General features: G+C 42.6%; 1 protein-coding gene across 1 annotated transcript; it reads right to left on the reverse strand.

Moving 5' to 3' along the window:
- Nucleotides 1–8,787: 8,787 nt before the first annotated feature.
- On the reverse strand, nucleotides 8,788–27,094 carry tmem200a (transmembrane protein 200A). The gene is made up of 5 exons (XM_068708911.1): nucleotides 26,325–27,094; nucleotides 14,610–14,744; nucleotides 14,021–14,319; nucleotides 13,720–13,883; nucleotides 8,788–13,046 (listed from the first exon to the last, which is right to left on the reverse strand). The coding sequence occupies exons 2-5, from the start codon at nucleotides 14,735–14,737 to the stop codon at nucleotides 11,934–11,936; spliced, it is 1,704 nt and encodes a 567-aa protein (XP_068565012.1). The 5' UTR covers nucleotides 14,738–14,744; nucleotides 26,325–27,094; the 3' UTR covers nucleotides 8,788–11,933.
- Nucleotides 27,095–27,304: the final 210 nt, after the last annotated feature.

Genomic DNA, 27,304 nt, shown 5'->3' on the forward strand with positions numbered 1-27,304 from the left:
TGTACCCACTAATATGCTCTAGTAACCACCTAATGTACTGCATGTGTGGTGTATACACAAGCAGAGGTCCAGATACGTATGATTCAGAAGACAGATATACATTAACTTGTGCTGTTGTGGCACATACAATGTTTCCTAGGTCACTCAAATTAAAATATCACAGTGTAAAAATACTGTGACAAACCAAAGTCCTGCATTCAGAATCTTATGTTACATTACATCGCTAGTGTTGCAGCTGATCGGGAACAATTTCAACTCCTTTATTTAATGCACGATAGCTTAATCCATAATAATACATCATCATCTATTAGTTGATTTTTATTTACTATTAATAATCAGAAATAAATAACTAGTAACTAATGTTGTCAAATAGATGCAGTGGAGTAAAAAATACAATATTCCAAAGTAATTAAATGGAAAATCTCATGTACTATAAATTGTATTAAGTGCTGTACTACGAAACGTAATCATTCATTTCAGAATATTGATTAAAGTAGCTTTGAAGCTATAACAAACAATTTGTGATCAACTCGTCCTTTTACTTTAATCATATAATGCAGCACTTCAGAAAACCTGTGTGTATCTCTTATTGCCAATCTATATAATACAGCTCTATAATGAGGTGGATGACTGAGGAGCCCAATTAAGCTGGTCAAAGCCAGAATGGATGAAGGACACAATGGCAGAACAGCTCGAGGGGAAAAGAGAGACAGAGAGAGAGACGAGAAGAAGGACAGACAGCAAGGGAGCCACAGATGGGAAGATGATAGTGAGACAGAGGGAATAACAATTAAAGAGAGAGAGAAGAAGAAGAGAGGCGCAGAAGGAGGAGGGGGGTTAGTGCCCTGAGGTTGTTCCTTTCAGCAGCACTAATTTAATTGGCTCGTTAAGAGGGATGTGGGATGCTTCCTCTTGATTGGTTGAGTAGGCAGATGATGCCTGCAGAGACAGGAAATACAGGAGGGGGCGTTTAAACTTTTAACACACACACACACACACACACACACACACACACACACACACACACACTCTTATACTTGTCCATAATAGAGATACATTTGCTCCACAATTGCACACACGCAAGTCCATATTCACATGTATGAATGTGTTTATGTGTGAGTGAATTATTATAGTTGGTACACACATCGATTAGGACACAAAGAAGACACACAAGCGGGAACAACATTATACAGAGGCTGAGTACACACACTGACGTTTTATTTTTAACTTTCTTTCACACACACACACACACACACACACACACACACAGAGAGAGAGAGAGAGAGATTAGCTCATTCATGCATGCGCTGTAGTTTATTAATGAGGACAGAGACCAAACGTCTTCCTGCAGCGACTATAACATTAACTGTGTGTGTGCTGCATGCTACAGCGTTAAGTACTGTGTGTGGTGAAGAAATGCAGACATTGAAGTGTGTGTGTGTGTGAGAGTGTGTGTGGTGGAAAAGCTTTTAGTTTGCTGACTCTTAAGAGACAGATAAGTCCCACCCGTAGATCACAAACCTGCACACAAAGCAAAAGACACACACATACACACACACGCAGACACACAGACAGACACACATACACACACACACAGACAGACACACACACACACAGACACACACAGACAGCTAGTTGTGTGACCTCTCCGTCGATCAAGCCACGCTCACACGATCTCTACTCATGGATGAATCCGTCTACCAACATCCAGAAGGTCTTAATTTCCCACGAGTCTCTCCTCCACTGTGTCTCTCTGCTCCTCCTGTCCTTTCATTGCTTGAACATCGTATCCAATCAAACGAATAGCTATTGTCCTTCTTAGTCATTTAATATTTGTACTGGTGTATGCTTGATTCAAATTGAAATTTGTACACAAACTTCTGGGAGACGTCGTAATAGAAATGATATTTGTAGAGGTCACTTCATTGTACCTAAACATTTGTCTAGCAAAAAAATCCCATTAAAAAGATACTATATGCTTCCTTATGTGTGTCGGATGATGTGTTAGACGCGTTATTCTAGAACGAGGAAGACCGATGGAAGAAGAGCTTTGTTGTGTTCATGTTAATCTGTCCTCATGTATCATTCATACCTGGTATTAACATATGCAATATGTATCTGTGTACGCTAAATGGACCCGATGTCGCCATGTAATCATGGGGCTTAGCACTAACAATTACAATTAACATTTATTATAAATAAGCTTTTTTGTTATCTCCATTATGCAAATTTGGTAGGCAGAGCTTGCAGGCTGTGTGTCCCGGGTCAAAGTGGAAACCATTGTGCTGGATGTGCTTGTTTTTATTTAGGTTAGAGATATGTGTGGATTTTTGTCCGTATGGTAAGAGGAAGTGGATTTTAGTGACCATTTTGGGCCAAAAGAAAAAGTCCAGCGCTTTACACAAATTCCTCTAGAATAGGGAGTTGTTGTTTTTAACGTGTTATTTATTGAGCTTTAGAGGTGTTTGTTAGTGGATATTGTTACTGTTGGGCAGAGCCAGGCTAGCTGTTCACATGATAAACTATCTTAGTTAGTTACTGTCCAAAAACATCCCCCCTCTCTATTCACATGTTTGCTGTCTAGATCTGTTAAAGGCAAAATGCCCCCAAAAAAATCATAGATTAAAGGAGCACTCCACTGATTATACATAAAGTTCAGTTTACTTGTCATTCAGCCAGTTATAAAATGTGTCCTGTGAAGCTGAAAAACAACCATAAACTATCAGCTTTATCTCAGATCAGGTTTTGAGACTACACATCTGTAACAGAAAGAGTGTGTTACAAACCGGAGGGTGTTTGAAAGACATGAGCATTCACCAGGCAAGGAAGATCAAAGGAAAGACGCTCTTGAGATGCATTATAGGAAAAGTAGTTGAACCAGTACTAGAGACTAAAGTCAGGACATCATTCTCAGCCTTTTCAATCGGCTGCATGTAACAGATACGGCCAACAGGTAGAGACAGGACTGTACGAGAAGCCGTTTAGCACGCTCACAGATGACTAGTGCCAACATCTGGGAGCGCACGGACACGGTGCACAAGGAGCCTTGTACAATGATTCGGGGCTTATTACTCAGGGATCACTGTCGCTGAACTGACAAAACACACAGAGGCGAATGCAAGCACTGCAGTTCAACGGCTTTTGACCTATTAACCAGGGATGTTGCTGATGTGCATACGTGTTGTAAGATCGCTTCCTGAACAAATTTCACGACCAGCAGATGGATTTATATGTAGTTCAGCCTCTGAAATCATGCTAAACCGCACCAGAGTCCACTTGGGAGCGAGCGCCACCTTTTCACAGGGTTTTGTTTTTGTTGAGTTTGTTTTAACCAAACCAAACAGGTTCTGTGTGAAAGCACCCGACGTTATATTCTCTTCAACGGTCATCTTTTATTGTCCAGGTAAGATCTCCACATTCAAATCTGTTAAGAGCAGGTGTAAATGGGATCTGTAAATTTGATTGGTGATATCATTTTCCAAAACGGTGACAAAAGATAGCACAAAGGTGAACAGTGTATAACGTAGACAGCACTGCTCTTGACAGTTTTATCCTCTCATCATTTCTAGCATTGTGAACTCATAAAGCAGCTCTCTCCACCTGCGTGTCTGAGCAGCGCTGACTGAAGAACGTGTGAAATATTAACACAGTCGGCGTCTTTGCTCACAGTTCATGTCGGAGCTCTCTGCTCGTTTCTACTATCATGTCCTGACAAAGGAGAACGAGTGCTGAGACAAAGGAGGATACTGGAGGGAGAGAAGGAGGGGATCAGATATGTACAGCAGAGTGAGAAGAGAGAAAACAGAATAATAATCAAAAATAAAATAATAATAAGGGGGAATACATGAACAGGGGAAAGACAAGGGGACAGGCAGTACAGACGGACAGGAAGTAATAGAGAGGAAGAGAGGAGACGGGAGAATGAAGGTGATGACAGAGCGTGGGGAAAGCAGGAAGAGACCACAAGAGAGAAAAGAAACGGATGGGTGGAGAAGCAGAAAGACAGAGACTGTATTTAGAAAGTAATGTGGAGCAGATGCAAAGCCCACCGGTGACTCACCTGGTGCTGGCTCTGTCTGTGTGTCTAATGAGCATCGCTGCGGAGGCCTTGGGCTTTCTACTAAGCACCGTTAAAGCGTTTTTAGACATCCTCATATCATACTCAAATTAGTTTTGATACCTCTGCTGTAAAAGAAAAGACTATTAAACAGTTGGCAGTCTCCACCTCTCTCCAGCGGTGTGATCTCACATATTTAAGCCTTGATGCAAAGACGATATCTGCTTTCAGGATTATTTTTTTTTAAATTATTTTAATTTTTTTTTAACATGAAGCAATCCAGTAGCTAAAACGATGCAGTGAAGAAAATATTCGTGATGAAAGTGTTTCTGCATGATGGTTCTTTAAGATGAACAGTTACTGTGTCACCACACACACACACACACACAAGCACAGTCACAACACGATAGAACATTACATTATATTAAGGCTTAAAGATGTGCATAATTAAGGGCGTGGCCACGTTGAGTGACATTACATTACGTTACAGTCATTTAGCAGACGCTTTTATCCAAAGCGACTTACAATTCAGTATCTATCTACACACCATAGACGCAGCTACGGGAGCAATTTTGGGGTTAAGTGTCTTGCTCAAGGACACATTGACATGAGACTAGTGGAGCAGGAGCCGGGGATTGAACCGCTGACCCTCTGATTGAAAGGCGGCCCTGCTCTCCACTTAGCCAGTGACAGGTGGGTGTGGTTTCAGGTCGCTTGCCACTGGATGTCTGCTCTACTGCCTCACCTGGGCCCGCCTCGGCCCCGCAGACGCTACCAGTCTTTGCCCGTATTTTGGATGAGCCGGGAGTGAGGGCGAGGTCATCCCCCACTTAAAGCTTCAAAATGGCTCTTCAGAAACCTACGGGTGATGTCCATATTTTATACAGTGTATTGATCAATCCCATAACTCTGTTGGAAATATTATAATGTGGCACGCATTGTAAAACAAAGCGATGTGAGGAGTCACTAAAGCCTTGAAGAGGAAGACGAAAAGGTCACAGCCAGCTTTAGAACTTGAGAGCGGTGTAATACAACAGGCTTATTTTGAAATGCTAGTATCACTGAACACACGTTGCTCTTGCTTCCACCATGACGGCACCACACCGACAGTGGAAGGAGTCTCCAGGCTTATAGCATGCCTGTACTATCTTTGCAGTACTACAGTCTGCACTGTCTCCTTCTTTAGTGGCTTTTTTTCAGCACAGTTCCTCTAGAGACTGATGGCTTACAGCAAAGCAGCAGTGAAGGGGCCTCCTCTTTGCCAGAATACACAATATTCATACAGTACTCCTCATCGTTTTTACTCCCCACCAGCGGACACTGGACAAATCCAGGTCAAGTGCATCAGATAAATTGTGTTGACCTTACCTGATCTGTCCATTATCTATGTGGGAGCAGCAGCCAATTGGATTAACTCCAGGATTACAGCTCAATTCTTTTTGTTTTTATTTTATTTTATTTTTCTTCTCTAAGTGCCGGTTGTTACAGCACGGGTTATATTGTTTTTTTAAAATCTCAGTTTATGCGTGTGAGTGAGTTTACTCTTCAGGCAGAGGTCCAGAGCACATCTCGGGCTGCTATAGCAACAAGGCTGGCACCCCGACTGCTGCCTCATGGCAAGTACACAAACACACGGATTGATGCACGGACACACACTATCGTCACAAGGCTCCTTCAGTGACACACACACACACACTGCAGGGAGATTTAACGCTTAATTACTCCGGATTCAGTACAAGGGGGCCGAGGACAGACTTGGAGACGGGTCAACATGACGTAGAGACAACGTGGCAGTGAGGTGATTTTAAACACAATGACGGACGCAGTCTGAAGTAGTCTGAAAGGGATTTGAACATTCTGGAAAAGAAAAAAAGAATTCCGGTGTGATCGAATAAACATTCACTGTTCCTTTCCTTATCAGAAAATATGAATAATGGAGCGTTCATCGCTCTAGAAACCAATATGTTACCGACTGGGTGACTCACTTCCGTTACTAATTCAGCCCCGCTCGCCCCAAACCACGATGCGTTGCTATTATCCGTGGCAGCTGTGCTAATGCAGTTCGCTCTAGTTCTCCTCTGCTTAATCTGCAAACCATTCAATTTACCCTCCAGATGTGCCATAGTAATTAGTCTGTTTATTAGCAAATTAATCAGTTAACTGCCCACATATCTGCTGTTATTACTGGCAAAAACACAAGGGCGTAACACGCACACGTGCAGTGTTGTCTCTACAAACGCACAAGCATAAAAGAAACCCTGTTTTTATCAAGAGAGAAGAACGAAAAAGCAATCCTCTCTCTGCTTCCTGTGGATAGGGGGAGCTCACCTGTGCCTCAAGTCTTCAAAGTCATTCTTTTCTATTGATGTGGATATAAATATGTGATCTGGGTGGATGTAGCGATGGTCGTTTTCATCCGTGTGCCCGTGTGTATGCATCCCGGTCTGCACATGTGCAAGCCACAGAGATGTGTTTATTACAGTCTTGGAATATTTTCTTTTCCTTTTGAACCAGAGTCCAGACTGGCTGGTTCTTTGTGAGTTTCTGTAGCTGGCACGCTTGCTCTTTGTCTGTGCAGCCGTGGTAGCTTTCACCGTTCAGTGTACTATTCGGTTCTTATTCAGTTGATTCCAGACTGCTGCTCTGTGAATTGTGAAAAGCCTCACTCTCTGCACATGTTTTCTTGGAGAAAGCGAGACAAAAGCAGGCGTCTCGAAACAGCAAATGTCAGAGCTTTCATGTCATAAGTACAGGTTGAATAAGTCGTTCTTTGCAAGTGAAAGGATAAGGCTGTTGTTTGTCTATATTTTTCATATTGCCACAAACCATTCTAAAGGCACCAAAATCTACAATTTGTTACTCTTTCTCCTGCATTCTTTCCAAACCCCGTCTTTGGCATTCAGCTACAAGCTCATTCGTCCCTACGGAAGACATCAAACTTTAAAAACTGCACACAAATATACAGTTTCATTTTTAGCCAAGCTAGCGGAACACCTCGAGGGATGGCAATGCCAGGTTTGTTGACAGATATTTGGTACAGATATACACAGAGCCCTGAGGATGGATCTTACTGACTGGAGATATTCTAACGTTTACTCTAATGCCATCAACGTGTCAACGTTTTCACTGATGCGATTATTTGGTCCGTTGATCCACCGCTTAACTAAATTATCCCAATATCTGTTTGATTGACGTACAATTTTTTACAGGAGTTCAAGGTCCCCAGACGATGGATCCTAACAACTTTAATGATCCCCTGACTTTTCCTCGAGTGGCACGATGAGGTTGACATTTGTGGTTTTGCGTGACATCTTTTGACAACTATTGTATAGATTTCCAAAGCAATTTGGTACAGATATCCATGTTCCCGTCAGGATGAATTGTGTAATAACTGGGGACTCTGCTTCAGTACATCAATAGCAAATTGAGAGGTTGTTGCCTCATGCACATCATGTCATTTTGCAGAATATCCCAGGACTGCGAGTCTCTCCAAAACGGACTCACAGTTCCTCAGCTAGCTGAAATGTGTGACACAGCCGAGGAGGTGAGAAGGCGCGAGCTGTCTCTCCGTAACACATCGGCTCGCGATTAAACAAGTTCCCAGATGATGTCGAGCGACGGAGCTCGTTCGTGTGCCCTGCTCTGCGGCGTTCCTTTAGAAAGAGGAAACCGAGATGCGGACGCACCACCTGTCGAAGCACCGAGGATGACGGAGAAGAGGCACTTGCATTTCAGATTCTCTGGATTTATTTCCGTGCGCACAGTAAATCATTGGGAACATTTGATTCAATTGCTTCCATTACTCAGCCATCTGTCTTGACGGGAGATGCATTAGCAACCAAAATGTAATTACAGGAAGTCCTGTAGTGCTTTTTGTGCCATGATTATGATGCAACATTCAGGGAAAAAGACTTGTTCTTGAACAAAACTGTCAGGTCTGTAGGGTCTTCGATTGCAAGAAAGACTCAAAGTCAATATTTTAGCCCGATGTTTCCTGGCAGTTAGATACTCCAACGTTGAAATTACAACACCAAAATATTGGCTCAAAAAGACTTTCGCCCCTTATTTCATATCTACATTAAAATCTAAACAAAGAGGGCGAAGGAAGGCCTCAGCAGGACGAGGTAATTTTAGTTTACTCGCTTAATGTTAACTGGAAGCGACATCATCCATCTCTACTGCCTAAATATGCATCTTGCCTTCAGAAAGGGTTAGGATTACCATCTGTGCCCTCAGATACACAGAGGGCGAGACAGCGTCAGCAGCCCTTTTTGGACTGCAGTGGCTGTGTGTATGTACGAGTGGTTATGCTTTTGTGTGTCTGTATTTGCATTCGAGGAGGAATATGTATTTATGCTCTCATTTTAATAACATTTTTGGTCCGTGCGTGAGTGTGAGTGTGAGTGTGTGTGTGTGTGTGTGTTGTTCACACACAGCTGTGGAGCATACGATAATTGACGATGATTCATCCGGACCTTTTGTTATTGTTTTGCATGCAGGGGACGAAGAGAGAAGGAGAAAGAAAGAGGAATTAATCATGTGTTTGGAATGTGTTAGGTGTGAGGTCAGACAGTTGATGCGTATGTGTGTGTGTGTATATATGTGTGTGTGTGTGTGTGTGTTTGCATATACCCAGGAGATGCCGTTACCTCCCGTTGACCCCTGAGAAGAGCTCCTATGTGTGAATCCTTGAGTAGGTCTCAGCGTTGGTTAAACACACTCGGGACACCTTACAGTGAAAATACAATTTATTTGTACACTGACGCATAATCTGCTGGGAACCAGTTAATGAAGCTCTCTGGTAAGACTCCTGCACTCCTGAAAAAAAAAAAAAAAGGCTCTGTTTCATAGACACGAGGTGTTTTATCGTTGGTGTGTTGCATGATTAAAGGCAGCTCTGAGGACGTTTTAACTACATCGATGAATGTGTTAAAATTACTCTCTTTAAGGGGATGCGGGGCGAAGCAGAGATATCGAGCAAAACGGAGGCATCCTATCAGCTCATATATGCCGAAGACAGCAAAGTCTCCACATGTTCAGACACATCTTGTCAACATGTCAATAACAAAAAATATGTTTATTAGAACGTTGCTCAGTAGCTGAATTCCTTAAAGTCAAAGCGGCAATCGTCATCACATGGTGAATAATGTCCCAAAAAATGAAATAAATAAAAAGTAACATAATTTACAAAGACAAATGGGGACTATAGCAGAAAACAGCATGTATCATATTTTAAAGTCCTTTTTTTTTTTTTAAATTAAAGTTTTTGTAGTTAAAATATTTTTTGTTAATCGTTTTTTGTTATTTAAAGGAGGAAAAAGATCTTTGGGGAAATATAAAAATATGCTCCTTTTCGTCTCAGCTGGCTGGAGGTGTGTTGGTGTCTGTGCTTGATTGACAGTAGCTGGCAGAGCCCCGGGCTGTATTCAAAACCATCTACATACTAATGATAAATGTAGTATGCAGTAGTCAGTACATACTGCATTCGTCAGCATTATGCAGTATTCAGTACATACTGCATAAAGAAGCACTGGGGCAAAAAAACTCAGACCACGATTACAATATTATCAAACTCAACTTATTGAGCCTTTTTTTTGTTTATGACTGGTATTCATTGACTTTATAAGATACTTCATGGTTTAGTTCCCCCACCCCTTAAACAATGTATTCAGCTTATTGTGAAATAAGACAGGATCATAAACGAGAATCGACTGTGAATACGAAACATTGCTCGACAAAATTTGCACAAATTACTTTTTCGGTCACAGCAACAAAACAGTGGAATTATACCTCTACAGTATTGAAGATTAGTCAGTTTAAAACTAATGTTAAAGGGTGATGTTGTGTCTCTGCCCAAAAATGCTCTGAAGTGAGTTTAGAGATGAAATAACATGAAAATTGTTAGAAACATGCCGTTTTGGGGCACTGTCGTTGTGACCATAGACTGCATCAACCCAGCGCTTTGCATTGTGGGACACAGTAGACTGGATCCTGGATTTTTTTTTTTTTTCAAAGTAGGATGACATCCGGGTATTTTTTGGCATACTGTAGCTTTTGCTTTTGTTTGCATTCTGCATATTACATTATGACCAAATCAGTATGTACTGCAAGGTAAAGTATGCGGTTTTGAATACAGCCGTTGTTACACCGCGTGGAACGAGAGACAAAGTTAACTTGCGCTGTAGCTACTGTATGACAGGCAGACAGCGTGTTTCTAGTGGTTCTGAGCAGCTAACTAGCTAATCTAGCCTGCAAAGCTGATATTAGCAGAGCACCTTTCCTCAACAAGACGTGTGTTTTTAATTTGCTAAGTTAGACTTTAGCAGGAAAGCTAATGCGGGATGTTGTTCAAGAGCAGATATGTCTGCTGTAGCAGACAAAAAGAAAAGCGTTATTAATTTCAGCTGTAGCAGACAAAAAAAAGCAATTCACTTTCAGTTGGACTTCACTATTTCAGCTTACTGGATTTCCACAGATAAGCACAAGATAAATGTGTAGATGGTGACTAACTGCTGGCTCGAGTGCAGCGGCGGTACATCACTCTGTTTTGTACTAAATTTAAATAGTGCAGAGCCAAAGGAATTGTTGATGGACTGAAAACGAATCAATGGCACTTCTCTTAATCAATTTTTTAAGTAATTCATCAGATAGAAATGCTTCAGATGCGATTAATATTTGTCATTATTTTTGATTTCGTAAAGCATTGATTGATTGAAATGAATCGCTGATCATCACTAGTTACAGCCTTAAGTGATCCTACTTCTGGTCCTACTCAAGTCTGTAAACATTCAAATATTATGACTTTCTCTCATACTGAAAATGTTTGTGAATAGCTCAACAAAAATTATAAACATATGAATAATAGACTGCACATCCTGAGGACATTTCCTACTAAGAAGTTAACTTGAGATGCCTGTAGCAGAGCCATAAACATTGTTATTACTTCTAGTTTTCAGTATCGGACATAAGAAACTTTTTACTATAGTTCTTGGGAAAGGGCAGCAATATTGAGACTGCAGGGCAACATGGACATGGTTATTGTATTTTGCAGCCTGCAGCGTCTGGATTTAACTCATATCTGTGCCGTGGCGTACTGACATTATAGTAACCGCTACGATCAGACACACACACACACACACTGGCAAACACACACATAAACCGCCTTTAAAACAAATACTTTACCACTAATATCTACTGTGTGTCTTTTGGACTTTAGAGCCTTGTCGCTGCAGTATGCCATACAGGTTTACAAAAATGATATATAAGCTGGTTTTGGATGAGTTTAGTTTTCATATCTGTTTTGAAAATGATCATTTTCAGTCCGTCTATACAACCATATTAAGCAATTCAAAGGTGCCATACAGACTAATATCATTCATATTACTGTTACTGTCTCAGAGCTTCTTCTTTTATGATATTCAACTGGCCGTGTTCATTTCTCAGGTTGTGCCTGGACCTCGTTATAAAAAAAAAATTTGCCTTTTTGTGTCGCTGCCACCCGCTGAGGAAGAAACCTGCTCAAAGCGCTTCCAGTGTGTCCTTGATTTCAAACAGCAGCTGCTGGAACGGAACCTTGTAACACTTTTTTCAAAAGACTCGAGATCCTGTTAAAAGTAGACTCGTGTTGTAATGTGATTTATTTTTATTGATCCTTGTGGCTCCCTCCAAAAAGGTCACAGGTCAGGGTCAGATACAGCATTAGTGGACCTACAGTCGGCATTCAGCTCTGTGCTGGCATGAGGCCTGAACCTTCGACGAAAAAAAAGAAAGCACGTTTTGAGTTTTCTCGCTCGTCAGTGTCCTCCACACAAACGCACTGTTCACTCATACAGTCTGGAGAGCAATTTACAGAACAGGACAGAGCTGCGCCTTAAGTTCAGAATCGAGTCTCAGAGCTGCCCCTCTTCAGTGTGCTGCTGTTAAACTCGTCGTGCTCAAAACTCAGATTGTTATGCGACCTCGATATCATGAGCAGCTTCTCCCGCCTGCTGTATTCGCGTCTCGCTGCCGCCACAGATGCCGACGCGTCCAACAGCCGCTCCCCTTGCTCCTCCCTGTCCTCCAGCCGCGTGTAGCCTTTGCTGCTGCCCCGATTGCCGCTGTTACTCCGGGTGCTGTTGCTACGGTCGAGGCGGGGCCAGCTGGGGTGCTTCCGCTGCTCCGGGTGCACGCTGAGCATGCTCGGCCCGCGCTCCAGGTCCAGAGACTTGGAGTGGCTGCCGAGCATGTGCAGAGAGGAGTTGGAGCCAAAGTCGCTCCTTGCTGCTCCCGGGGAGAGCCAGCAGCCTGAGGTAGAGGAGGGAGCAGGGGAGAGGGAGTAAGAGGAGACGGAGGAGCAGTGGGAGGAAGAGGAGGCGGAGTTGCTCCGGTGTAAGCCCGGCGGTTTGGAGGCCTTGGCAACGGATGCTACGGGAACCACCAGAGACTCCATGGAGCTCAGAGGCTGTGACCTCTCTCTGTCTCTCCTCTCTCCTCCCCTCTCCTCCTCAGTAATCGCCTCCATCTCCGGCTCATCGATAACGCAGTTGTTGAGTTTTATAACGGGGAGAGTGAACGCAGAGATAGAGGAGGAGACAATAGAGCGTGCATGGTGTCCTCCCTTCTCCCCGTCTCCGTCCACCGACCACTGGTGGCGCACCGAGTCTGAGCGGGCCAGCCTGAAGGAGTGATCCTTGTAGAGCGGCGCCAGCAGCCCCGCGAAGCTACAATCCAACCTGGCCTGCCCGCCGTGTCTGCGAAACTCCTCGTCCCCTAACAGCACCTCCTCCTCTTCTGCAGACCCTTCCCCTCCAACGCCGCCGCCGGCCCGGGAGGAGAACGCCAGCAGGGAGTTGCTGGCCAACCGGGCCGCGCTGTCAGCCCCAAAGGCTCGAAGATCCCCAACTTCTCTTGCATAGGCGCTGTCGCGGTGCTGGTGTTGTTTCTGCTCTCTCTGCCTGAGCCGATGGATGTCAATGACGGTGGAGTACATGTCTCGCATGTGGATAATCTAGTGCAGAAGAGAAATATATGATCAGTAATGGCAGTGTTTGGATTACCTGAGAATACGTTTCATTTGCCATTTCAACATATTATTCTATAGTTTGAAATTTGTACGCGTTTGTTGGATGTGACCCTGGAATACACGTTTCACATGGATTACCTGGAAAGGATGTGAGGAAGGAGGAGAGGATGAATCAAATCAAGGAAGGGAGAGAGAGAGAGAGGGCATAAGAGCGGAGAAAATGTGATCAGAGGAAAACTGCAGGGATAGGGATGGAACGAGGTTGGCAGAAATATGATTTGCATGTTAGTTATGTGGAGAGGATGAATATGGATAACTGCACTGTGCATGCCCCTCATTTTGTAGAGAGTGGAGGAAGAACTGAAATGAGAATTCAAAATTGGTGGAGGAATATTAACTACATCTTCTATTGACTGAGGTTTTGTGTTTTTCGAATTGAAAAACCTGTTTAGAATTGTCCTTCGTAACCTTTTGAAGAACCGCTTTCTGCACAAATCTGTGTTTCAGACCTTGCAAGGCAATATCGGTTCTGTTTGTATTTCTCGTTACAGCTTATTGGGCTAATAACATGTAGACCCTCAAAGTCCACTGGCAACTCTAGTGTTTCATTTCTCTGGTGCCAGGTAGACACTGATGTATTTCTTGATTTCAGCCCTACCTTAGTTTCCCGGTCTCTGTTTTCATGAAGAATGGCATTAGCACAGATGAAGATGAAAATGCCAATGCCCATGGTGAAGGGCCCGAACATCTTCATCCTCTCAGAGTGACGATGCTGCTCCAGGAACCGCGTCAGAGCGCCACCGGTCTGCCTGGAGGGCGTACCTACGCGCAGAGCACATGGAGGCTGTGAGCCATTTAATATGAAGAACCACGGAGCAGAAGAACAGATGCGTTCAGAGGAAGTCCAAAGAAACTGACAGAACCAAAAAAAGTACATTTTCATTCCTTTGTTCACTTGCCTTGCACATCATGACTCGTGCTGGAGTTGGCCACGTCCTCGTCCGTGACGGCCATCTCGGCTCCATTTCCTTCGCCTGTGGCAGATGTTTTAGCTCCTCCAGCGGTTGCTGTCTTAGATCCTCCTCCAGCCGGCGATCTGGCCGAGGTCATGGTTTCACTGTGCGGCCAGTAACCCAGCGTCGCCATGCCTATCCCTACGGCCAAGATGACCAATCCCAGGAAGAGGAAAAACCCGGAGGCGGAGTAGAGGCGGAGCCTACCGCGCACTACCACAACATCGGTGCGTCGTTTCCGCTTTCTAAATGAAAAGTATGGAAAGAAAACAGACATGGAGACGTACGTTTAGTGACATCGTTACAGCCAACATGCAAAACATTTTCAGAGATTGCAAAGCATTCGCATGGACCGTAACACCTGGCACACACAACATTTTTGTGAACAGTCATCAGTAAAATCAGTGTTGCTCATAAATCACAATTAAACTGCTGCTAGTAGGTAGTAGTACCCAAAATGAGTTGAGCTAATTTGCAATTGCAGGTCCAGGTGAGATTTGTTTGAATTTTGAATTCATGAAAATAAGATAATTACCTGGGAGCAGCTTCCTGGCCGGAGTTTCCCTGGCCAGGCGCTGTCGATGAGGGCCCGTGTGGATTGCGGGCGGAGTCTTGGCGTTTGAGCTTAGCCAAGCCTGTCAGCACACCTGCTGCTGCAGTCATACTTAACCTGCAGATACAGAATCAAATTAGCAATGAGTTGAGCACGTCCTGCATGCCCAGCATCTGCTGTGTGTGTGTGTGTGTGTGTGTGTGTGTGTGTGTTTGCACTGCCGACCACTGTTGCATGGCTGTTGCAGACCAGTGTGTTTTGATCTTTTATTATACGCTCACTCAAAAAGATGCAACTGAAAAAAACAACCTGCAAACAACCATTTGATAAGAGGCACAGAGCCACATACATTCACACAATAAAACAGCATTACCAGCAACCACATTTAAGAACAGGTCAAGGGACGCACATCTGTATTTCAGCATAGCCAAAGTCTCCCAGATGCTCTGAATATAAGACACTTAATATTCAGAGTACAGCATCTCTCACACCTGAGCAGGCGTGTCACTTTACGTGCAGGCAGGGACTTTTGAAAAGCCGCGGGTGATTTCCTGTAAAAGTGTGTCAGACTTTCAGAGTCATTTCGAGAAATGCTGCTTACAGTTTAGCAGCGATACAGATGTAAGCACACAAACATGTACACACCCAGTACAATCTCCTCTTGTGTACAGGTGATGTTTCTGTTGTTGGCTGTCAGGCCCTCAGGACAACATGGACAGGCGTGTGCATGTGTGTGCATACTGTGCGTAGTCACACATTAAACCCTGCAGAATGTTTGCTTACTGCTTTCCTCCTGTGTTTGACAGAGAAACTCAGGAAACAAGATGATAATATATATATATATATATATATATATATATATATATATATATATATAATAGAAGGAAAACAGACGGAGAGAGAAACACATCTTGGATCGTTTTTTTATTCATTTTAATTCAAATCCCTCATTTACATTTTTTTGTTGGCATTGTTGTCGTTATTTACGTTGGTGTAGCAGTTATAAAATTGGAAATACAGTGCTGCAATTATGACATAATATTCATATGAATCATAGTCTCTCCGCTCACCAGCTGCTCAGATGTCTATTAATAGTTTTTTAAAGGAAAGAGGGTTTAAAACAAACACAAGCTCATTCCAGCGGCCTTCATTTGTTTTTAAATGCCTGTTAATCTGGGCTCACATGAACATTAGCATTGTCCCGTTTAGCAGTAAGAGGATTAAACGGACTATTATTGGATGTGGAATAACCAAGGTGGATGGCAATTTCACATATTCCTCTTCAGAGCCTCTGCAGGTTGTTTGACAGGTCGCTGTCGTCACTACGTCGCTCCTCCGCATTCCAAATATGCTAACTTAAGTTCATCGGATGCAAAAAGGCCGAGACCCATTGGTTTGTGGACTGTGATGTCACGATGACTACGCCCACTTCTTATATACAGTCTATGGTTGATACTTCTGCTTAAGAACTTAAACAATTTGAGGGAAAACATGAAACGACATGTCACCACAGTGATGCCCAGCAGTTGAGATGCCAGGCGGCGTTCGGTCGAGTCACCTGCGACTGGACATCCGTAGTATCGTTTGTTTATAATTAACGCCTCTGCTTTAGCACCGCCCTCACATGGAATTGTACTGGTGTGAAAATGTTAAACCTTTTTACATCATTCATCAATCACAGTTAACATACTGACGTCTGATTTATAGTGCTGCGACTGTGCGTCTGTGCGTTCTGAGCCATCTGGTGCGGCCACCTCTAGCACTCTCCAGGCATAAATAGTATTGGGGCCAATTGCTTGTGGCGTGTCATTTTTTTCCGATTTAGACCCGCGGTTTGCAAATCCTTTGTCAGTCGGTATTTGATTTATCTCCTTGTGATTCAATAGTTTTGCCCAAAACGACTCTTCAGATGGAAAGAAAACCTGATGGTGAGAAGGAGCTCTTGTGCCTAGAATGAATATGGTTGTTCTCATCTAGACATTAATCCACTATACCTTTGCATTGCAAATAGGTGTTTATTGCTGTATTAATGGTTTGATCTATGTTTTTTTAACCGTATGAAGGGTTTAGTCGGTCATCGTCTTGATCTTAAGTAATCGGAGAAACGAGCTGAACAAACGTCAGCGGTGTCCGCCGAACAACATCACGTGAAACTGCTTTATTCAGAGTTTTTACCAGTTTTAATCACTGGGTCCGTTTGTTTTTCGGGGAGATTCGGAGATCTCTGTGGATAATTCGGCTCCCCGTAAATAAACCTTTCTCAACAATGAACACTAAAGATATTCTATCGGGGAGAAGCTGACGACAAAGAAGGCAAAGGTGGTGAAAACAGCATCTCCCATGATCCCATGCTGCGTCAAAAAAAAAACCCTCTGTATTTTGATTGAGAAACCCCTAGCGGCAGAGACTTTCATATTGTGTGTTTTAAAGTAGCAAAGTGGTTGTGAGGTATTTATTTGGTCACCAGTTTTCTGTGCCGTGTGCACGTTTGTGTGTATGTCTGTGAATAATAAGAGGATTCAACAGATTTAGCCTGGGAACAAGAACACACTCATGACCTGCGTCTGTCTATTTGTTAATTCCTCTCTCCCTCCTTGCTTCCACATGTCTCACTGTCTCTCTTTCTTCCTCCAGGAACAGATCTGTAAATATCTCTCTCTCTCTCTCTCTCTCTCTCTCTCTCTCTCTCTCTCTCTCTCTCTCTCTTCTATTCTTACACTCAGTCTCTGTGCTAATGCATTCTGGTTGTGACCCTGAATAATTGTTTCCCTCCTTTACCCCCTTTTATTCCACCCCAGCTGACTTTCTCATCTGGTCTCTCGCTCTCTCTGTTTGTCTTTCTCCTCCACAGATCTATTTTTAATCTGACATTTCTTTAATTCGGTCACTTTCATCTTTCTCTCTCCCTTCTTTTCTTTTTCTTCGACAAATCTTAAAGTGAACAAAATCTGCTTTAAGATTCAGAATCAGACAAAGCTTTTAGTATTCAAAGTGACTGTGAATCGCACACGAAACCAGACGTTCTCTCCTCCTACCCTCATTTCTCCTTCTCACATCTTAATGTATTTTTCATGTCAATCATCGTATTGGTACTACTAGTGCTCTACCACAGATGGTGAATCACACAAGGACAAACACAACCAGCCTCGCTTCTCGGGTTTTTCTGCGCTCCCTCTCACTCACTCCCTCTCTCTCTCCCTCTCTCTCCCTCTCTCTCTCCCTCTCTCTCTCCCTCTCTCTCTCTGCTTGGATCTCTCCTTTCGCTCCTTGGTGTGCGTCAAATAGGAACCCACACAATGTCTCAAGAGCAGGGGGAGAGATTTCCTCAGTTTACTGAAATATGAGAAAAGGATGGATGGGAGTACAGGGAATGGATGGAGGAAAGGAGGCAGAGAAGGCAAGAGAAGATGTAAAGGAGAGGGATGTAGAAGCACTTATCTCCATCAGTGCAACGGGGTGGGTACAACACAGAGTCATGACCGGAAAATGAAAGCCTGTACAAAAAGCTGAACAGTAAAAAAAAAAAAAAAAAAACAATGATTCAAAAACTATTTTGAGCCAGAGGAGTTGGGGATAGAAAGGCCTGACGGTGAAGGAGAGTGCTTTTCCTGCCAGTGGTGCTGGGACAGAAGCTGAAAACAAGCCAAGTGCGTCTGCAGTTTTAACAAGGCAGGAGTGAGAAACAAGCAGAGCACGGAGAAGAACAACGCTGCCGTGACCAACAAACCATCAGCCTAATGAGAAACCACTCGGGCTTCAACACAACAAGGCTTTCTGGAGAACGTGTTGGACCTGTGCAGCGACCACATGAAGCTGATATTCACTAACCGTGTGCAACACCTGACACCCCGCCAGTGCCAACCTGCAGAATATCTATAAAGAAAGCCTTTAGTGAGTTATGTTTGGGTGAGAGCAATTTGCTCTATTTTCTGCAACGACATCGCATTTTGGTTTGGGTGAATTAATCACATGGTGATCATATACACACTGTATGAATATTAATGTCTCCACCTTCTATCACATACAACTTATAAATAATGCGAAATCCACCGCTCCATTTTCCACCTCACTAATAAGCAGTTTCCTAAATTAGTGCATATTTAATCATGAATTAGCCTTCCTGTGATGACTAAATTGCTCCTGCTGTTTATGTGTGCATAAATAAATAATAATAATTTGCCACACCTCACCCCTCATGGAGGAGATTTATTCTGCTATATCTGAACATCTACAGACAATCTTAACACGAGTTCCGTTTTTAAAACATGTCTTACAGAGCAGAGATCCCCCCCCCCTACATTCTAACACTTCATCTGTGATATCATCTATAGGAGACGTCACGTGATGCATTGTCCCTATAGCAACTACATGTGCTGCTGCTAGGTGACACGTTTCTATAGCAACTACCAGCTGTGCAGGAATGACAGGTATGTCTTAATAACAGTGCATCCTTTGATTTTTTATTTTGTGCAAAAAAAAAAAAAACGAGCCTCTATGTCACAGCTTAGGGTTTAGAATGATTTGACTCCACCTCTCCATCAATCTCAAAGATGCATGATTGAGAGGGGGAGGAAAGGAGGAGACCGTAAAGGATGCTGGAGTAGGAAGCAGGGGGGGGGGGGGGGATGAAATGAGAAGAGGAGGCGGTGAGAGGGAGACGGTTATTTTTGCTGCTTGATGATGGATATAGCCGGCTAACGCGACATGAATTCTGGATAACGTTACAACCCTCACTTCCCTGGAGTCAACGAACGCAAGCAGATAGCCTGCAGGAGCGGCACCGCTCTGCCATTTCAACTCAAACTGGGTTTTTGCCGAACTAACTTATTTAGAACTTTACCAGCAAAATACCTCCTCTCATTAAACCCAAGCTCTACATTATAAGCACGGCAGTTTTGTCAAAGAAAATGATTAATATGCCTTTTTGGAAATGAATATCTCTTCTAAGTGCCTTTCACCGATGTTGCAGCCATTACTAACATTACTACTGGGAGTGAATTTCCCCGCTTTAAAACACTAACAACTTTACTTTACTTTAGTGCTGCAGTGGTTATATCAAAGGACGCAACTGCTCTGCTTATCTGGGAAATGCCTCCGCTAACTGTAACTAACTAACAGCTGACTAAAGTATTACAAATAAATCTGTTAAAAACAAATCTGAATCTGCAACCTTACCAGTCACATTTCTCTGTCAGATAAATGCAGTACAACAATGTTTCCCTCTCTTATTTTGAAATGCTTTGGGGCCTTTTGTAAGTCATGAGTTGGAGATCTTGTAGTTGGGTGCCCCAGGACCAGGTTGTCTACCCGGTCTACTGGTAAAGTCTGCCCTTGGAGATATGGAGAGTGTGGAAGAGGAAAGAGAACAGGACAGGTAAACAAAAATAAAAAAAAAATAGCAGAAGATGCGAGAAACCAGGACCAGAAGAAGACAACCAGAGGGGGAGTACTGGGCGAGAGAGAGCGGGGGAGGTGCTTTGATCCACGCGTAACAAACTCCAGAGACGCTTTTTGACTCCAGAAGCACGCTGAGAGAAGTTTGTCTCAAATGACTCAGTGAGTGAACTGCATGCTAACACGTCATCTAAGGCATGTAATATGGACACAGATGGAGAATTATTACCCATTATGTCTCCCATCATAGTTACAATGTGTTTGTAATTGTTTGTGTCATGACCTGCTCTGGTAAGGTGAACTGAGGCCATATTGCTCTATTAAATGTAAAAAAAAAAAACATTGTGCCAGTGGCTCTTCCTTTCCACTTAAAATGGAGAGACAGAAACCCTGCTGTGCAGTTTAAGGTCACCTGTCACAATATCATAGAGCTGGTATTCAGACACTATTAAGTGATGTTTTTCTTACGTATCGTGGCTAAAATTGAGTTTTGGCAAATGTTCAGAATATACAACGGTAATTTACGTTCTGTTTTCTTTCAAAGAATGATGGAAATCACCTGCACACGTGAGGGCTAAAACGCAGTGAACAACTTCTGATCTTTGTACAACCTGTTCTTCAAATCCTGAAATAGTAAGATACCAGCAAGCATATTATTAACCGGGTCAAACTTAAGTACTTCATTTGCATGTTCACCTACACCACTGTCAAGCACCGTGATTAGTCAAGCACAGTTCAGTTACAGAGCTTCTTCATGAACTGATTTTTTAATAAGAATTAATTCAGTGTTATGTATTTGACATGTGTTACTTTCTTGTTATTTAAATAAAATCTCAAAACCCACCCAACTTATTCAGCTGGACAGCTTCATGTTAGGTCGAATAAGTTGTAGTGTAGCATAGTATAGCATAATACTGTGTGAAGTATAGCATTGTAGTATACAGTATAATACGGTATAGTACAATATATGGTCCAGTATGGTATAGTTTTATATAATATATAGTGTAAACTACTATACTACAATATAGCAAAACAATATAGTGTAATATAGTAAAACATAATATATAGTATAGTATACTTATAGTAAGGTATAGTATAATCTACTAATTGATAGTCTATTATAGTATGATAAAGGATAGGATAGTGGATCTGTCTAATGACAGAGGATTATACTATTTTGCATGTTTCAGCCCATTAACGACAAATTGTGCATCCTTAATGTTCTAAATAATTGTAGATAATCACTTTACCAAATGGGTGCCGGGCAGAAATGCCATTAAAATAAAAAGCCTCTTAGCTTGTGCCTTCCAAAACCCTCAACCTTTAATGGAAGAAGTTCACGTGATCCCTTTTTCCAGTGTTCATGTTTGCTTTTTGTGCCTCGCAGGTTTTTTTTATCTTTCAGACATAATAGCTCACACTTGTGATATTTTTGGCCGCAGTGTTGAACGAAATATGTTTTCACAGCTTCCATAAACACACTAACGTTCAAAACTGATCTGCAATTACATTACTAGACAATGATAAATCAACTTTAACAACAAAAATAAGCTGTTTTCTGTAAGAGATAATCTTAGAATGTTGGCATACTGCTGTGAAATCAATATGAACTGAAAGTAAACTAAAAAGGTGGTAAACTGGTGACCACATACCTCAGGTAAACATGAGTTCTACTTTTAATTGGCTGCCACATGAAAGACCACTGTGATCCTTCACAATGAGATTTCCTGCTGTCACATCCTCCAGGATGTGACAGGAAAGACATCACAGAGAGACGAGATGACGCGTGATACGAAGCTGTGAAATGGATTACCACACAGCACGAGCAGATCTGTTTTGGTTAGGTGTTTGTTTTTTTTACACAAATTTACTGTGGATCCCTGAAGTGTAATTCTCTGTTTGCTTTTCCAGAAAGACAAAGACATGAACCCTGAGCAGCGCCACACCTGGAACACAACTGGAAACCACCATCTTGAATTCAACCCAGGGATCTGCCCGTTCATCTCTATGTAGTAGATCATTTTCATCAGCTGTCCATAACTTCTTATATTATTTCAGAGACACCCAGTTGTTGGTTAATTTGTTTCTTTATTTAGTTTTCAAAGTTTATTTGAAAGAAATGCGAAACTCTCTTGACTTCATGTTGTTGCCAACTGAAAATCCCTGCTAACTACAATGAACTAAAGGTAGCATTGCAGATAAAACACGCTTTGTCTGATATTTATCTGCTTTTTCTGGCATCCGAAAAATCCCAACTCTCCGAGTCGTTATCACAACTTTGACACGATTGACAAAGTAGAAATTGGTAATTAGATGAACATGCCCTTAGCTCTCTTCTAAAGCTGAATGTCTGTGAAACTATGCTGGGAGTTATGAGTTATATGATGTCACCATACAACAACGTAACGAGTGCAACATAGCATGAGTACACACACACACACACACACACACACACACACACACACACACACACACACACACACACACACACACTGTCCTGAGAGGAGGGCTAATCAGGCAAAAGTGAAAACACCTGTTTAGGGGCTTTTGTGATAAAGCATGAGGAAAAATGCATGCAGCTATCACATTTTCCAGCACCGAGTTGGTTCACAATGTTAATCGTCTTGTTTTCCATCGCGACACCGATTAGATTTGAGTCACAGAATCGACTGAAGTCAAATAGAGTTGCCTGTATGTTTGCGTCTGGCTGAGTAATCGAGTAAAGACCTCAGGGGGAGCCCGGTGGAGTAACCTGACTGAAGTCCTTCTTGTAGTTCTTTAAAGAAGCACACCGCCGCTTCGTGAAAAAAGTGTTTCACATCCATCCGTCTCACTGAGCGGGAGAGAGGTGAAGGAGGAATGTGTATCAGAGGAACGAGAACGAGCAGAAGATAAACAGAGAGCGAGCGCGTGTTTGTGCATCGCTTTACTCCTACAGACTCAATGGTGAGTCATCTGTCTGGAGAATATGTCACTTTGTGTTTTCCTGCTGACCTTTCGGCAGCACATTTTCTGATGCAAGCACTCGAGTGTCAAATCCTGCACCCTCTTCACCGTCTTGTTTGTATTTTTTATTTCCTCCTTATTTTGATGATACATACTGTTTTTTTGTTTTTTTTGTATTAGTCTTGCATCCTTCACACTGAATCAGTTCCGTGCCATTGCCTCCTGTGATGAATTCAGCTCTACTCAATTGAATTAAGATTTGAATTGAATCATCAGATGCTCATGCCAGGCGTGTGTGTGTATGTAGGCGTGTGTGTGTGTAGGCGTGTGTGTGTGTGTGTGTGTGTGTGTGTGTGTGTGTGTGTGTGTGTGTGTGTTTACTGGCGTGATCCCCTGTTGATTCTACAAAATGACTCACCCCGTCTCCCTCACAGTACCGATTATCAGTCAGTCACCCACACTCATCCTGAGGCACGAACCTTCCCCAACTGCCCTGCAGCAGTGGAGCGAAAGCTGGAGTCCTGGGACCTTTGTGGGGTCATTGTTTGGATTCTAGAGGCCCACAGCTTAAGAAATAATTTAATTCCTCTATGCCTCCATTAACATTTAGTTTTCCATAAACAGTTCTTATTCAATTTGTCCTTGAGAACATTCTCAGCGGAGACAGGAATTAGGGCTGAACTATTTTTTAATATATATTTAATTGCAATTATTTTTGACTGATAAGGCAATCTCGATATGATTTGTGATATTAGGGGAAATGGTCATTTTTTACATCATTATTTTTATTCTCATTAATGCACAAATTAACTTGAAACAATGAAAATGAATCAGGAATCGCTCCTCAACATAAGGCTCATATGCATGTTTCTGCTCTCCTTTGAAAGGTAAGATGCCAAGGAATATGAATCTATTGTAAGTAAACCTATTTATATTACCATTCCAGAGTAAATGTGGACAAAATAAAGGAAAAAATATCATTTTTATCCTCCTTCCCTCTTCACAGAGTCGGCCGCCATGTTTCTACAGTAGCCCAGAACGGACAAAACCAAACACTGGCTCTAGAAAGGGCCATTCGCTTTTTCACGTTTTTTTGCGTGGGCCACCGTATCTCTCCTACACGCTTGAAATGCGGGAGAAGTTTCAGTTGGTTGCAATCTGCAACCTCACCACTAGATGCTGCCAAATCCTACACACTGCGCCTTTAAACCCCAAATTGAACCCTAATCTGCACAGACACACGGGCGTTTTCAGTCACTCTGGTTGATTACGTTGTGTTCACATGGACTTTGATTATTAGGGAGCCTTATGTATCTGCTTTTTTCAGGCATTAGAAAAGTCCCAGCCTTCACAGTCATATTTACAACTTGATTGTTGACTTGTAATTAGTATTAATTAGATGAACAAGAACATAGATTAATGTCAGTATGAAGATAAAATGGGTAGTTTGACTGCTTTGTTCCCCCTGTTGACAGCGCTGTCACCGCTCTGTGTTTTGATGCAAAGTGCATTCAGATGCATTAGAAAGGTCTGAATTTCTACTTCCCAGCTATGATATTGTACAGTGGCAAGAAAATCACTTTGAACACAACTTGTTTATATATTTATGAATTGCTTAAATACTTTGTGATAAGACGTGGTTTGGACAACCTACAATTGGTTTACAGATTCTGAAAGCTGAAGACTCCATGTTTTCAAAACAGTACAACATGCATCTCTTCTATTAACATCATCATGATTGTTGTAATTGCGCCACAGGGTTGGACCCTGGATAAGGGTCCGTCAGGTTTGATTATGGTGTGATTTTAGTGAGGATTTGTACCAAACAATGTTTTCTTAATTCTGTAGAATATGATGTGTTGGCCAGGACATCCCCAATATCTGATTTAAACTGGTATTTTGACAATAATTAAATACTTAAATATAGAGCCTCCTGTGATTTGAAAGTTGCAGTACAGGCCACATGCAATTTGCTGAATTTTTTGAGCAGATAAACCTGCATATTTTCCTCAGATGGTGGTTTCTAGGATGATATTTATTATCAGGTGATGGTTTGTGAGCTTTTACATTTTGGGAGTCTTTGGAGCGAGAAAGCCCTCGGGTTAAACGGGATTATCCAGTTACTGGATATGTGTGAAGGAGAATGAGCTGATATGTCGCCTGACTTCTTAATGATTCTCAAATTAAACTCAGATGCATTTCTGCATAAAAGTGTTTGGCGGAGAAGGACGTCTCACTAAGAGCCATTTGGCTCAGTGAGTCACCCTCGTTCTTCAAACAGCTCCCAAGGAGACAGTTGCTCCTAATTCACCAACACTGTAATCACACTAAAGACAAATACAACCAGCACCAGAGCCTCTGTTGTTTAAGCCTCCCTCCACTCAAAGATGGGGTTTGCTTATTTGTTACTTCATTTGTGTGACACTAAAAGGCTGTTTTTTCACATTCATCATGTTGGAGTGTACGAATAGGATTTTGTGACATCACATATGGAAGCCTCCATTGCAAAATATTGGACTTCACAGTAAAGTAAGAGACATCTTGTGCCCCGTCAGTTTCTGCATTTTTCAATGAGTGAAAGGGAGTCGATGAAATTTCACGAATTTTGACAAAGCATCTTTCCAACCAGAGTATTTCATCTTAAAACATGTGTGAAGGGTCATTTACATTAAATATGCTGTATTTAACCAGAGAGGTGCCATTGAGATACATTATCTCTTTGGCCAGGAAGTCCAGGTCAAGATGGGCAGCAGGTAAAAAGTTGTACGAGTACAAACAGCGACAGATAATATAACAATTTAAAGCATCCAGAAACACAACAACAGACACAAAACATACAGGAATCAGAGGCTGAAATGAGCAGCAACGTTGTTCTGTAGAAGGAGATTCTAGATATTTTTGAACATGCCAAGATCTGGTCAAGATATATGTTGTGTAATGACTTGAGGTACAATGAAAGTGACCATCAGCTCTTTAATGATGACCTTTGACCCAGCTTTGAAGGTATTAAAATTGACATCATGCCTTGGTGGGCAACTAAGAAGTTAATTGCAATAAAGAGAAGAGTGTTTAAATCAACCCTGGCCCAATACATCAATCAATAAATACACAAACACACATGATCATACATAATGCTCGAGTAATTTAGATCACATTAAAGCTTAAAACACAATCAATTGTGGAAAGAAGGCCGCTAATAGATTATCAGAGTGCCTGGAGCTCATGCTAAACTTCCTTGTTCATCAAATATTAAACGCAGCCTCATTAAATATGGATGTAAATTAAAAAAAAAGATAAGACAGTAGAGCTGCCAACTTGGATTGTTTAAGAGTTGGAGAAACACTGGTCAGTTCTTACCTTTGCAAAGAGCCGAGTGTGTCACTGCCACTGTGCCTCTAGGCATGGAGGGGGATTAGGCTGTAACCTGGGGGGAAGTAAAAAGCCATCTTCCACTTTGAAGGCTACTTCCTCTGGAACGCCATGCCGGAGAAAATTCCGATAGCAGGAGGCGGTTCAGCTCCCGTGCAGGGTTTGGCACAGTCCGATTGTGGTTTGCGCGCTTTCAAAGTGTCCGTGTTGTTGACTTTATGTCGCGCGGAGCACGTTTTCCGCCATCTGGAGAGAACGTGCGCTCGGGACAATGAGGGCTCTCCTTTTTACGACTCGAGGAAATTCCTTAAAAACACTCCGCCTATTTAAAGTCGTTAACGCTCCGGACGAGGAAAAAAAAGAAAAGGTAATTCCCCTGCGGTAAAACAATACCCCTCGTCTCAGTGGTGGAAAAGACTACAAAAGCCGCTGCTGTGAAGTCCCCTCCTGGCTGCCTTCACTGGAACGCGTAAAACTCTCTCCCGATATTCGCGTCCAGAAACTTGATTTCACGTCAAAGAAGAGAAAAGAAAGGATGCAACTCTTTCTTTTTTTTAAGAAAACCTTTGCAGCGAGTTGTTGCGTTTCAAGGGAGAACGTTGAGCAGAGTAAACCGGCGAGTTATGCGTGTTTTTACGCCCCGGAGAGAGAGACGCGGTAGCTCCATCCAATTCCTCCAACGCGCTTGTGGGAATGTGAGGGGCTTTCACTGAGGCGCTGTTTGTGTGTTTGTGTGTGTGTGTGTGTGTGTGTGTGTGTGTGTGTGTGCACGCGCGTATGTGTGTGTGTGAGAGAGAGAGAGAGAGAGAGAGAGAGAGAGAGAGAGAGAGAGAGAGAGATGGGGGTGACTGGTTTGCATGCGCGCTAGAAAGATTTAAGCGCGTGTGGCGTGTGTGTGTGTGTGTGCGTGTTTATGGAGGGAAACAAGGAACCGTGCCACGCTTTTTCTCGCATGTGCAAGGCGCAGG

Source organism: Cebidichthys violaceus, unplaced genomic scaffold (genome assembly GCF_023349555.1).
Source record: "Cebidichthys violaceus isolate CVI_PGR_0920_01 unplaced genomic scaffold, fCebVio1.0.p SCAF_14, whole genome shotgun sequence".
In the NCBI taxonomy this organism is placed as follows: Eukaryota; Metazoa; Chordata; class Actinopteri; order Perciformes; family Stichaeidae; genus Cebidichthys; species Cebidichthys violaceus.

Coding starts and splice junctions, on each gene's coding strand:
- tmem200a (XM_068708911.1), bottom strand. CDS start 14,737: ATGACTGCAGCAGCAGGTGTGCTGACAGGCTTGGCTAAGCTCAAACGC. Junction 14,320..14,609: donor GGCCAGGAAGCTGCTCCCAG/GTAATTATCTTA, acceptor CTTTTCATTTAG/AAAGCGGAAACGACGCACCG. Junction 13,047..13,719: donor ACAGAGACCGGGAAACTAAG/GTAGGGCTGAAA, acceptor CTTCTGCACTAG/ATTATCCACATGCGAGACAT.